Source organism: Ambystoma mexicanum, chromosome 14 (genome assembly GCF_040938575.1).
Source record: "Ambystoma mexicanum isolate Mex_15411 chromosome 14, UKY_AmexF1_1, whole genome shotgun sequence".
Classification (NCBI taxonomy): domain Eukaryota; kingdom Metazoa; phylum Chordata; class Amphibia; order Caudata; family Ambystomatidae; genus Ambystoma; species Ambystoma mexicanum.
The window spans coordinates 668,369,101-668,381,346 of NC_090940.1; the positions used below are offsets into that span (position 1 = coordinate 668,369,101).

General features: G+C 45.3%; 1 protein-coding gene across 8 annotated transcripts in view; it reads left to right on the top strand.

Moving 5' to 3' along the window:
• The window catches only part of SYNE2 (spectrin repeat containing nuclear envelope protein 2), a 1,840,150-nt gene that overhangs the window by 1,297,188 nt on the left and 530,716 nt on the right, over positions 1-12,246 (top strand). For all 8 annotated transcript variants that reach the window (XM_069638223.1, XM_069638224.1, XM_069638227.1 and 5 more), the window contains 2 exons: positions 207-389; positions 620-763. In XM_069638223.1, coding sequence (XP_069494324.1) covers positions 207-389; positions 620-763 — 327 coding nt within the window. The remainder of the gene's footprint in view (positions 1-206; positions 390-619; positions 764-12,246) is intronic.

The window sequence follows — 12,246 nt, forward strand, 5'->3', positions numbered from 1 at the left end:
TGAATCGGGCCCTAAGGGTCGTTTCGTGAATTACTTTCCTTCTCTATCTTGGAGACACTGAGGATGGGCATCGCTTCCTATTAACAGATGCTATATCAGCCATGCACTCTTTGTCAGAAGTAGGTCTCTACGTGATGGTCTCTTGAGATCAACTCTTAACTCCTCTTTGTGATTCGATGCTCAGAAGCTTTCCTGCTTTGTTGTAGGTCATACTTGAACACCTGGCATCCATGAAGAACACAATCGCTGAGATAGAACATTGTAAATCCATGCTGATTATCCCAGAAGCTGGAGTACAGTCGCTCTCTGTGTACCGGAAGACAGCAAAGTTACCGAAAGTCATTGAAGAATTAGAAAAAATTACCAATCAAAAAAATGAACTGCTAGAGGTATGCTCTGTTATTTCTCCCGATTCCCACTTTCTGGATCATTTCTTTTGCACACTTGAACTTTTCCGATTTCCAACTGTTATCACTGTCAGTATTGTTATTTAGAATTCTGGTTAACCTTGTGTAACCTATACTAATAGCATAACAAATAAATCTACTTGGTCAGAAAGGTCGAAGCGGTTTTGTCCTCCTTTATTTACAGTCTGATGTCTTTCTTTTTTATTTACCAGCCAATTGTAAAAGAAGTGTCTGACCTTGACCAGCAAATTGAGAAATTGAAGCAGGCCTCAAAGAACATCGCTTTTGAAATGTCTGTAAATTCAGCCGGTCCCCCAGAGAATGGAACCGAGGGTCTACCTGCTAGCCCCACACAGGTAATTTGGGCTTAGATTCAAATTGTACTCATAATCAAAAAATCCGAAGAGTTGATATGCTAAAACGACAAGTATCAAAAGTGGGGTTAATGACAAATGTGGTTACAGGGTGACAAACATGTGTGCTGCTTAGTAGATGTTTTAATAGTTGCCCTGACGCTAGATCTATTTGTAGTGATTTACTAGGTCCCGCAGATTGGGAAAATTGGAGGGGAAAGTTGGGATAAACCTTTACTTCTACTTTTTTTGATAGGCAGAATTTGCAGCCATTTGGTCCCTGGATTTATGGAGATGAAAGGACTCGCACGTCCAATGGCTTTTGCAGATCACCTCCCAAATTGGCCAGATTTGCCCCCAACATGAGACTTGCATCACTCAGGAAATCAACGTATTTCTAGGGAATCCTCCTGTTTTCTTCACCTGGTAAAAGCGGGAGGATTCTGTTGGAATCCATTGTGACTTCTTCTTGCATTTGGTAATTGAAAAGTCATATACATTTTTACTGAAATGTAGTGTGACAGAAAGTGTGAACCCTGTCATCTCTAGGTTTGACCTGTTCGTTATACACTACCTCTCGGAAATGATGACTGCAGCATGGAGAGGCATCTCTTTGCATGAACGTGCAAGCAGAGCCTGCTCCCTATGTGCACTATGCACTTTGGGGAAAACAACCCCCATTGGTTAATAAGGGGCTCCACAATCACTGCCGGGCATAACATTGCACCACATGACTGTCTTCCAAGGGTATTGTGGTCAAAGCATGCGAAAGGGGGAACAGTTGCTTCTTACCCCACTTTCTTAGTGTTTTATGGTCGGGAGCAAAGTTATATCCACATCTCACAGAATGTTGCTAAAACTGGATTACTTGCAACATGCAGTATACTCCCTGCCAGAAGGCCATTGTTTGATAGTCTCACCAAGGGAAAGAGGATCAGGCATAGCTGGGATGCGTCACTCCTTTGGTGCATCAAGTATTCTTGCTCCATCTACGATCATGGAGGCACAGACTCAATGGTCTATCCAAGCTTTGTGGGAAGACTTCTCTATAAACAACATAAATTATTTGATTTCACGTGTAGGAAAAATAATATAGGGCTTGGGGGAAGTATGGGACCAGCGTCTATCTAAAGATACTCATGCACACTTAAGAGATTCAACTATGGGCTTTTACGTGTGATCCAATTAAGAAAAACAGATCGATATATTGTCCAGAGCAGATAGTTCTTGAGGTCCCACAGAAGCAGTTGCTAAACCTCACAGATTCTCCAAGCTTCCGGTGCCACCACATATTTACGCTATTCTGTTGCTTTCACGCAGCCTGGTTAGAGGAGGGGGGGGCAAAGAGCAGTAGCACAAAATAACAAACAGAGCTACATATAGGTACACATTTTGAAACTGAAATACACAAGAGGAAAAGATCATTAGTTTCCGCAACTCTCCTCTGGATACCCTACAGACTCAACCCCAAGAGAGCGAGTTCACCTTCCCCTTTCTGCCAAAAGCCTAGAAGAGGATGAGAGGCTTCTCTGGTTAGACTTGCAGCTCTTAAGTTGCACTGAATCCTCCGGAAAACCTCATCGATCCTTCTCTTGCTGGAGGGGAGAGAAGTCTTCTCGTTTTTCCCTACCATAAGACTTGTAGTCACTGCCCGTTCGGAGGGAAAATTATTCTTAAGTCTACCTGTCCTAAATATTCCTTACAGTAATGTACATAACTGAAAAACGAACTAATTAGCCCGACTCTGTATCTGGAACTCTACAATACTATCCCTTCTTTACAACAGACTAAAAACTACAACATGAATGGGAGTTTATAGGTACCCGACTACCTAATGGAGTCTTCCCCTCTGAATTGCTCTCTAGACTAGTCCTGGTAAACTTTAAAGAATTTTAAGTCCGACATCTGATTTCAGAATTGTATGTGATGGAGTTCTTGCCCTTCACTAACCGTACATCTGGCATTCTCTTTCCTTGGTATCCTTCCCTTCACTAACCCTTCATCTGGCATTCTCTTTCCTTGGTATCCTTCCCTTCACTAAGTCTAAATCTGGCATTCTCGTTCATTGGTATCCTTCCCTTCACTAACCCTGCATATGGCATTCTCTTTCCTTGGTATCCTTCCCTTCACTAACCCTGCATCTGGCATTCTCTTTCCTTGGTATCCTCCCCTTCACTAACCCTGCATCTGGCATTCTCTTACCTTGGTATCCTTCCCTTCACTAACCCTGCATCTGGCATTCTCTTTCCTTGGTATCCTTCCCTTCACTAACCCTACATCTGGCATTCTCGTTCATTGGTATCCTTCCCTTCACTAACCCTGCATATGGCATTCTCTTTCCTTGGTATCCTTCCCTTCACTAACCCTGCATCTGGCATTCTCTTTCCTTGGTATCCTCCCCTTCACTAACCCTGCATCTGGCATTCTCTTACCTTGGTATCCTTCCCTTCACTAACCCTGCATCTGGCATTCTCTTTCCTTGGTATCCTTCCCTTCACTAACCCTACATCTGGCATTCTCTTTCCTTGGTATCCTTCCCTTCACTAACCCTGCATATGGCATTCTCTTTCCTTGGTATCCTGCCCTTCAATAACCGTGCATCTAGCATTCTTTCCTTGGTATCCTTCCCTTCACTAACCCTACATCTGGCATTCTCTTTCCTTGGTATCCTTCCCTTCACTAACCCTACATCTGACATTCACTTTCCTTGGTATCCTTCCCTTCACTAACCCTGCATCTGGCATTCTCTTTCCTTGGTATCCTTCCCTTCACTAACCCTGTATCTGGCATTCTCTTTCCTTGTTATCCTTCTCTTCACTAACCCTGCATCTGGCATTCTCTTTCCTTGGTATCCTTCTCTTCACTAACCCTGCATCTGGCATTCTCTTTTCTTGGTATCCTTCTCTTCACTAAACCTGCATCTGGCATTCTCTTTCCTTTGTATCCTTCCCTTCACTAACTCTACATCTGGCATTATCTTTCCTTGGTATCCTTCCCTTCACTAACCCTACATCTGGCATTCTCTTTCCTTGGTATCCAGTGAAGTGCACTAGTCGCTAATTGTCAGGTCCTCCAAGGTCAGGGGAGCCTTAAGGCAAGCTCTGGTCATCCCCCAGTATGAAGGTGCATCTGTTCTAGGAGGTTATTTAGCTTGGAGCTCAGAGGAGTTTGCGGGATAGCTGTAATGTGTGAAAATGTGTGTTCCAGGTACGTGTGGCTACTTTTATTTTCCTTAATCGGCTTCTCCTCAGATGGACAATCCTTTCCATTCCAAGATGAGGGAAAGGTCAGAGTGCTTGACCTGCACTGACTACTATCCAAGCAACAGGTCCTTTCCTTGCAGAGCTCCACAGAAGGCTACAATTCTCCTAATTCCAGGACGAGGGAAAGGTCAGCAACAGGTCTTTTCTTGCAGAACTCCACTGAAGGCTACAATCCTTCCCATTCCAGGATGAGGGAAAGGTCAGAGTGCCTGACTTGCACTGACTGCTATCCAAGCAACAGATCCTTTCCTTGCAGAGCTCCTCTGAAGGCTACTCTAAAGGGTCCATCCCTGTTAAGATTCTTTTCTGAGTTATAAACCCTTTCTGTCCTCTTATCTGTTAAACTCTTCCTGCTTAACCAGTCGGGAGCTACAGTACCTGTGTATGCTTTTCTGAGTTGGTACACTAATGGGCAAAACGGTAACAGTGAATCGAAAATGAAGAGACAAACAGAAGTATGGCACTAAGGGAGATCAGTACATAGCTATCCCACGAGTTTGGTTTAAATTTGCCGTGCATGTTCTGCCATGCGACGGTGCAGGTGAGCATCATCCAGCCATGCAACGGTGTGCAGGTGAGCATCATCCAGCCATGCGACGGTGTGTGTGTGGTTGAGCATCATCCAGACATGCAACGGTGTGTGCAGGTGAGCATTATCCAGCCATGCGACGGTGTGTGCAGGTGAGCATCATCCAGCCATGCGACGGAGTGTGTGGGTGAGCATCATTCTTGCAGTGTGTGAAGCATTTGTACCAGAGAGCATTGTAGGCGGTGCTTGCGACTAGCATCCCAGTGAGTCTGTGGTGCCTCACAGTGCGTACTGAAGTCCTGTACCAGAGAGCAGCGTTCAGTCTAACTAGAGATGTGTGAGCGGTGTTGCGCTTGTGTCACGATGCGCAATCCTGCCCTGCCAATGCGAGCAGCATCATTTCCTCAGCAAGGCATGCATTTTCCATGAAAGACTAAAACGACTTTAAGCATCACTAGCTTTCAATATAAAGAAAGATAGTTGAGACAAAGCTGACAACCAATGAACTCGCAGGAGTAAATCGAGTCATGGGTTCTAATCGGAAGATCTAACTCAAAATGTTCTTCTATGCAGTGCACTAAAACTAGTTATGCCAGTAGTTAATAGTAGGGTTAAACAGTAGCAAATTGTACAGAGAGGGGTGGAAGGCATCTTCAACCTATTCTGATAATCTGAGAGGACAGTTTGGAAAATCGATTCTGGATAATTGGGCAAGTTCTCACTCAAGAAGAGTCCTTTCACCGTCTCCTCGTGTTGCTTAGCCGAGGCAGCCAGGTACAGTTAGGGACTTGGAAGCGGCGATGACCAATGCTCGATAATTGGGAAAGTTCTCACTCGAGAAGAGTCCTTTCACTGTCTCCTCATGTTGCTTAGCCGAGGCAGCCAGGTACAGTTAGGGACTTGGAAGGGGCGGCGATGACCAAGGCTGGATAATGGGGCATGTTCTCACTCGAGAAGAGTCTTTTGACCGCCTCCTCTTGTTTCTTAGGCGAGGCAGCCAGGTAGAGTTAGGGACTTGGAAGGGGCAGCGATGACCAAGGCTGGATAATGGGGCATGTTCTCACTCGAGAAGAGCCCTTTCACCGTCTCCTCGTGTTGCTTAGCCGAGGCAGCCAGGTAGAGTTAGGGACTTGGAAGCGGCGATCACTAAGGGATTTAGTCAGAACTGGTACGAACAGTGTCGCTTGGCAGATCTTGCTAAATGAAGAGGCAGGGATAGTCTGATGTTAAATATTTTCTTCAATTCCTCTGAGTGTTGGGAGTGTAGCACCCTGAGCTGGACCCTCAGGGGTCTGTAGGCTGCAGCTTCCGTGGATGTCGACCTGCTGGGACCCGACACTAACTTGCTTTAGGGATCATCAACTCTTCAGTTCTAGGGTTTAGCGGCCGGGCAGCACACAGGGAAATCCTGGGATCAACCAATGCCTCTGCACGTAGCATTCAACATCTCATTTTATCTGGGAAGAATCTGGAGCAAGACCACCAAAGCGGATTCAAAAAGGCTGTCTCCAGAGATGGGATTTATATGGAAAGGCTTTGACGGCTAGCGGCATGCGCCCCACCAAGGTTTGCCCGTGCACCCAACATGAACATCCTTCAGGTTCCAGGCCACCATGAGAAGCTCCTCGTCATTTGTCTGTAGCTGTATAAAAGCGTTAAAGCCATGAAAGCCCGAGTGAGCACCCAAACACGGTCCTTCTCCCCATGTTAACCCCTAACTACAGCTAAGGAAACCATTTACATGAGGGCCCTGACACGTTCTGGCACCTGGTACCAATTGGTTCAAAACTCATGGTGTCCAATCGAGGTGTACACATTTAATTGTATCATGTCCATATGAAAGCAAAACCATTCCAACATAGCAATTTTCCACTCTAAATATTTTGCTTAATAATAGTTACTTTGTGGAAAGTACATTTCTTCTTCTCCTTCTTCTCTTTTTCCCTTTTCCCTTTTCCCTTTTTTCCCTTTTCCCTTTTCCCTTTTTTTCCCTTTTCCCTTCTCCCCCTTCATCATCTTCCATCTCCTTCTCTTCCTCCTCCTCTCTAACATCAGGTAGTATTTAATTTTAAACACCAGAATGCACACTTGGCAACCCACCAACCCCCCTATATGCCGGTGAGGATACCAAATGGATGTCTGCTCATTGAGTCCTGCATCTGCATTCACTAGAGAGGGGACTCAGACATACTCAAAAGAAAGGGGGTAAGGGTTTCACATGAGTTCTAGGAATGCAGGGGCTATGGACCAACTTGCACAAAAAGCTGAAAGAGGTTTGGAAGGGAGTGGCGAGTGCATGCAGTGCTCAGTGGAAGTGTGTGCCAGAAGGTATGAGGAGGTGGGTAAAGTGAGGACAGGAAGGAAAAAGCACCCATGTATGGTGAGGAACGGTTTGAGGTAAAAGGAACATAGTGGTGCAAATGCAGGGATTCCTGATTTTGGTTTTAACTCATCAAATCTGGTAAAACTCCACCGAGATCAAATGTTTTCTTCCCAGTGGAGACCAAAAATCCCCATTTGTTTGGCTGTCTTCTTCATGTACCTTTTATCTGCTGCAGTTGTAAAGTTAATGATTAGAGTGCAAGCCGTTGGACAGCCGGGCAGGGTTGAAGCTAATGCCAAAAGAGAAGTTATATTTATAATAAAAGCAATCTTTCTTCCTGTGTGGAAAATCTTATTGTGTCTAATAACGTCATATGACCGGTAACTTTGCTGCTTCAACATGAAATATAGGCAGAAATAAAATGCACACATTTTTGTAAAAACTAGAAGAACAATAGTGATTTTTTTTTTGTTTTTTTTTGGAGGTGTAGATAAAATGAGAAATCACAAGGACACGTGTTGCAAATTTGTTTTTAAGCACTGGAAAAAAAACACCAACATAAAAAAAAAAATCAAGAGTGAGAAAGTGGCAAGGTTTTGTAGGGTCTCCCAAAATAATTACCAAAAAAAATATGGAATGAGATCATGCATGGAAAGTGGACAGATTGTAAGCAAGAATTCTGAGCAGTTATAAACATGTGCTGGATTTGAAGTAATCCTTTAGAATGAATACAAAATAATTCTCTTGGACCTATGGAACTAAAGCGCCAACCCCACAGACAAAAGTAAGTGTTATGGAGATTATTTGGAAGCCCTTTGATGGCTTCAAGAAGAGCTATCACGAGGAGTGTGTGTAATGTATTGGAGTTGGCGGGCCGCACTCTCTGGAGGACGGCGATGGATATCTAGGTACAGGGAATTCCACACATGCACACAGCAACACAATCCTCACACAAATACATACTCCTTATCATGTAACTAGAAACACACGTAGGTTAGTGTTCAGATGGATTTCCAAAATAAGCCCTGGGGAGGATTTTGGGAGGCCATCCTATTTATGGTGAACAGGGAAGAGTCCGAGAGGTTGGCAAAAACCCAATCAAAGTAGGTAGCTCAGGAAAGGTGAGAGAGTGGTCTAGTGCTACAAAGAGTCCACACAGAGAAACGCTGACAATTCAAATTAGACAGAAAGTATATATCAATCACAGGTAAGTATGATTACACAAAACCTTATATAACATATACATTTACCGTTCGGAGAATCAAATTGCATATTCATTAATTACCAACACAAGAACAGCTTCCCTCCATCTTTATACATCCAACCCTAAGATGCTATGGGGTCTTGTGCCCAAAAGTAACCAGGTCCAAAGTATAACGTCTTCAGGTAAGTTTATACAGAAAACATTGCAGTTGGACATGGTGGTGCTTACAGGAAGTTCCCAACATTAGATAACAGTTCAGTAAAGTTGAGGTAAGTACTCGGCTCGATCCAAACACACTAGGATAGGCCAAAGGAATGATCCTTAGCCCAGGTGGGTCCACGACCAAAGGTCAAGTCACAGTGAGGTACTTCCTGCTGTCTCAGAAGGGAAAGGTGGTGAGGATCTTCACAGACAACACCACCACCATGTTCTACATCCGGAAGCAGGGTGGGATGCGCTCTGGCTCTCTATAGGGAGGCCCAGGTCCTGTGGCACTGGGTCATTCGTCAGGACATGTTTCTCGTTCCTTTTCACCTGGGAAGCACCAAGAACACCATTGCAGATTCCCTCAGCAGGTAGCTACGTTCTTGCCACAAGTGGGAGCTTTGCCAGGATCAAGACGTTCTTCTATTCCATGAATGGGGTCAGCCCCAGATCAACATGTTTGAGGCGGCGACAAACTCCAAGTGTCAGAGGCTCGCCAGCATGTTCCCGCAGCTGAGGAGCTTGGAGATGCTTTCTCGTTCCCGTGGGAGGGAACCTTCCTATATGATTTTCCTCCTTTCCTCCTCCTGCTATGAGTGATCAATACACTCAGTGTCACGGCAAGATGATACTCATCGCTCCGGCATGGCCACGACAGATCTGGTATCCAGACCTGCTGCATCTGTCAGTGGCCACATCCATCAGGCTGCCTCTACTTCCCGATCTTCTCACCAGAGAAGGCGGAACGATTCTACACCACGACCCAACTTCGTTGAACCTCTGGGCCTGGCTCCTGCAGTCCTAGAATTTGGACATTGTTCTTTTCTATCGGAATATAATGACATCCTGGCCAAGGCCAGAGCCTCTTTGACTTTGACATGCTATGGCCATAAGTGTAAACGCTTCTCTGTGTGGTGCCGGGATCAGAAGATCACTCCTCTACATGTCACAGCCCCATAGATCCTAACATACCTGCTTTCCTTGGCCAAGACTGGACTGGCTCACGCCTCTATCAAGGTGCATCTGGCCGACATTTCCTGTTACATCAGGGCACTGTTATAGGCGTTCCCTGTGGTCGCACAAGCTCATCAAGGAGCTCCCCAAGGGCCTCTTCAGGACTTTTTTGGCCGGTGAGGACTCCTGCCCCAGCTTTGGAACTCAATGTGGTCTTTGACTTAGCTTATGGGGGCACCCTTTGAACTGATGCATCAAAGCCCATCTGAAGTTCCTGTTGTGGAAGACGGCTTTCCTTGTGGCGATCACCTTGGCAGGGCCAGACGGGTTGGGAAGATCCAGACCCTTTCCTGCAAACAGCTATACTTATCCTTCCACACTGCAAGGGTGGTGCTGTGCACACACCACACCTTATGCCAAAGGTGCCATCAGAAATCCACCTCAACAGCCTTTGGTGTTGCCTGTCTTCTTTCCGAATACGTTGTCGCCAGCAGAGAGGGCGTTGCATTCGCTAGATGTTGCTCGTGCCTTGAAGTTTTACATGGCGTATACAAAGAGTTTTCTGAGGACTTCTCAGTTGTTTGTCAATTTTGGATCTCTGAATCACGGAAAGGCCTTGTCGAAGGCTTCCATCTCGAGGTGTCTCTCCGGCTGCATCATGCACTGTCATCGGCTGGCTAACGGATCTCTTCCAGGCCAGCCGAGAGCCCATTGCACCAGAGCCATCGCAGCAGCAACAGCGTTTCTCTCTGGTGTGCCCCTGCTGAACATCTGAGGTCTGCTACGTGGAGGGCCATACACACCTTCACAAGGTTCTACTGCATCGACAGGGATTGCAGGGTACACAATCTACCTACCAAACCCCTCAACACTGTGATTTCAGATGAGGCAAGTGTAGAGGTAGGAGTGCAGCCTCTAGAGGCTCCCTTACCCCCCGCCAGCAAGTGACCTTTGCATCAAGGTTCCCTCCCATAGGTATCTGGTCTCCCCAACCCCCAATATATGAAATTTCAGCACTGGACAGCGCCATGTAACGTTTTAATGTAGAAAATAAATCTTTTACATTTAAAAGTACATGTCCATTCGATGGAAAAGTTTCGACGGATATGTACTTTTAATGTAAAATATAGAATTTCGATGCTTTTATTTTTCGATGCATCTTTTTTGATGTATTGGCATTTCGATGCATAGTTTTCAATGCATAGTTTTCGATGCAATGACTATAAACCCTCCCATTTATCTCCAGTAGGAGGTCAATTTCATCATTCACCCACGCATGGGAGGAAATTATCTCAGACAGGGAGGGGGTGTTGTCTACCGTCGCAGATGGATATTCCGTCAAATTTTTATTAAAACGCTGTCACCATCCACCAAGGCACAGAAGTATATCGCAAAAATATCAATTCATCCAGCATGCATAGGTCGAGACATTAATGCAGAAAGGAGGCATAGAACCTAGCCCCGTTCTAGAGGTAATCAAGGGTATTTATTCAGTGTACTTCCTTGTACACAAAAAGGACTTCACCAACAGCCTGGTCAGTAGAAACTGTGCATACCACCTAAAACCGCTCCAGAAAATTTGCTCTTACCTCATCGAAGATGACTCTGCCACAGTCTCCCGTGCAACTATTCTCTCTAGAATGGATCACTGTAGTGCACCAATGGTGGGTGCTGATAAAAGAAGCATCCAGAGACTTAAAGTTATTCAGAATGTCGTTTTCCGGATTGTTAAAGTCCTGAGAAGGCGCCTCATCTCAACCTACCGGCAGGGCCTGCACTGGCAACCTGTTGCGGGTAGGTGTACATTCAAAGCAGCCACCCTGCTACACAAGTGCTTTTTTATGGGGAAATTCCCAAGCTACTTGAAATCCACTACCGCCTAGTATGAGCCGTCAGTATCTCTCTAATCGTCGAATACCAAACTTGTTGTCTGTCCAACTTTCAAAAGATCAAAAGGGCTTGGCAGATCCTTTCCAAACTGCTCCTCCAAAATCTCGAACAGTCTCCCCATAACTGCGCTCAGACACGAACATCAGAAAGTTAAAAAAACCTGAAGACATTCCTCTTTGAATAATCCTAGACCCGCCCCTTGGCTCAGTCCTCCTCCACCACCGATGTCCTGTGATTCTTTTTGTTGTCTTTTGTGTATATGCCCTGAGGCTGCGGCGCATTATAAATAAAAAATAAATGCACCCTGTATTAGCTCTGTCAAGCCACAACAATTCAGGATGACTACCCGGCAGGAGGTAATCCCTCTTCTCAAAAAGGGGGATTACATGGCAACATTGGGCATGAAAGATGCATACTTTCAATGTTGCCAGCACCCAGTTCCTATGATTCCAAGTGGGAAAAACAACTAATTATCCATTCAAAGTACTGCCATTTGGCAAAGCCTCAGCACCAAGATTGTTTACCCCAAAGTTCTAGCATTGCTGACAGCCCACCTTCGCAGAAGGTCTATTCCAGTGTATCATTTTCTAGACGACTGGCTAATTTCAGGGGACACACCTCAAGCATGTTTCACAAACACACAAGATACCATCAACCAACTGTTTCAGCTAGGGTTCTCCATAAACGAGAAAAAATCAAGTCTCGCGCCCAGTCAAGTCAAACAATTTCTGGGAGCTTTAATTTGGACAGAAGACAGTCTTATCTTCCCCTTCAAAGAGAGGGTCCAAAACATGCTATTACAAATTCCACAATTTATAGCTGGTCATCGGATAACCATAGTAAAGTCCATGTGCCTGCTCGGAATGATGGCTTCCTGCATCTACGTAGTGCCTCAGGCCTGCCTGCGCATGCATCCAATGCAAGACTGGCTCACATGACAATATTCTCAGGCAAGCCGTCGGAGGGATGATCTTGTGGTTCAGCAGAGAGAAGCCTGCATACATTCAATGTCAGAATACATTCAATGTCAGAAGAGCTGTAATGTATTACCTAAATACAATGAAACCACTATGAAAAACAGACCAATTCTTTGTTTCCATAGCCACTGGAGGAGAAGCG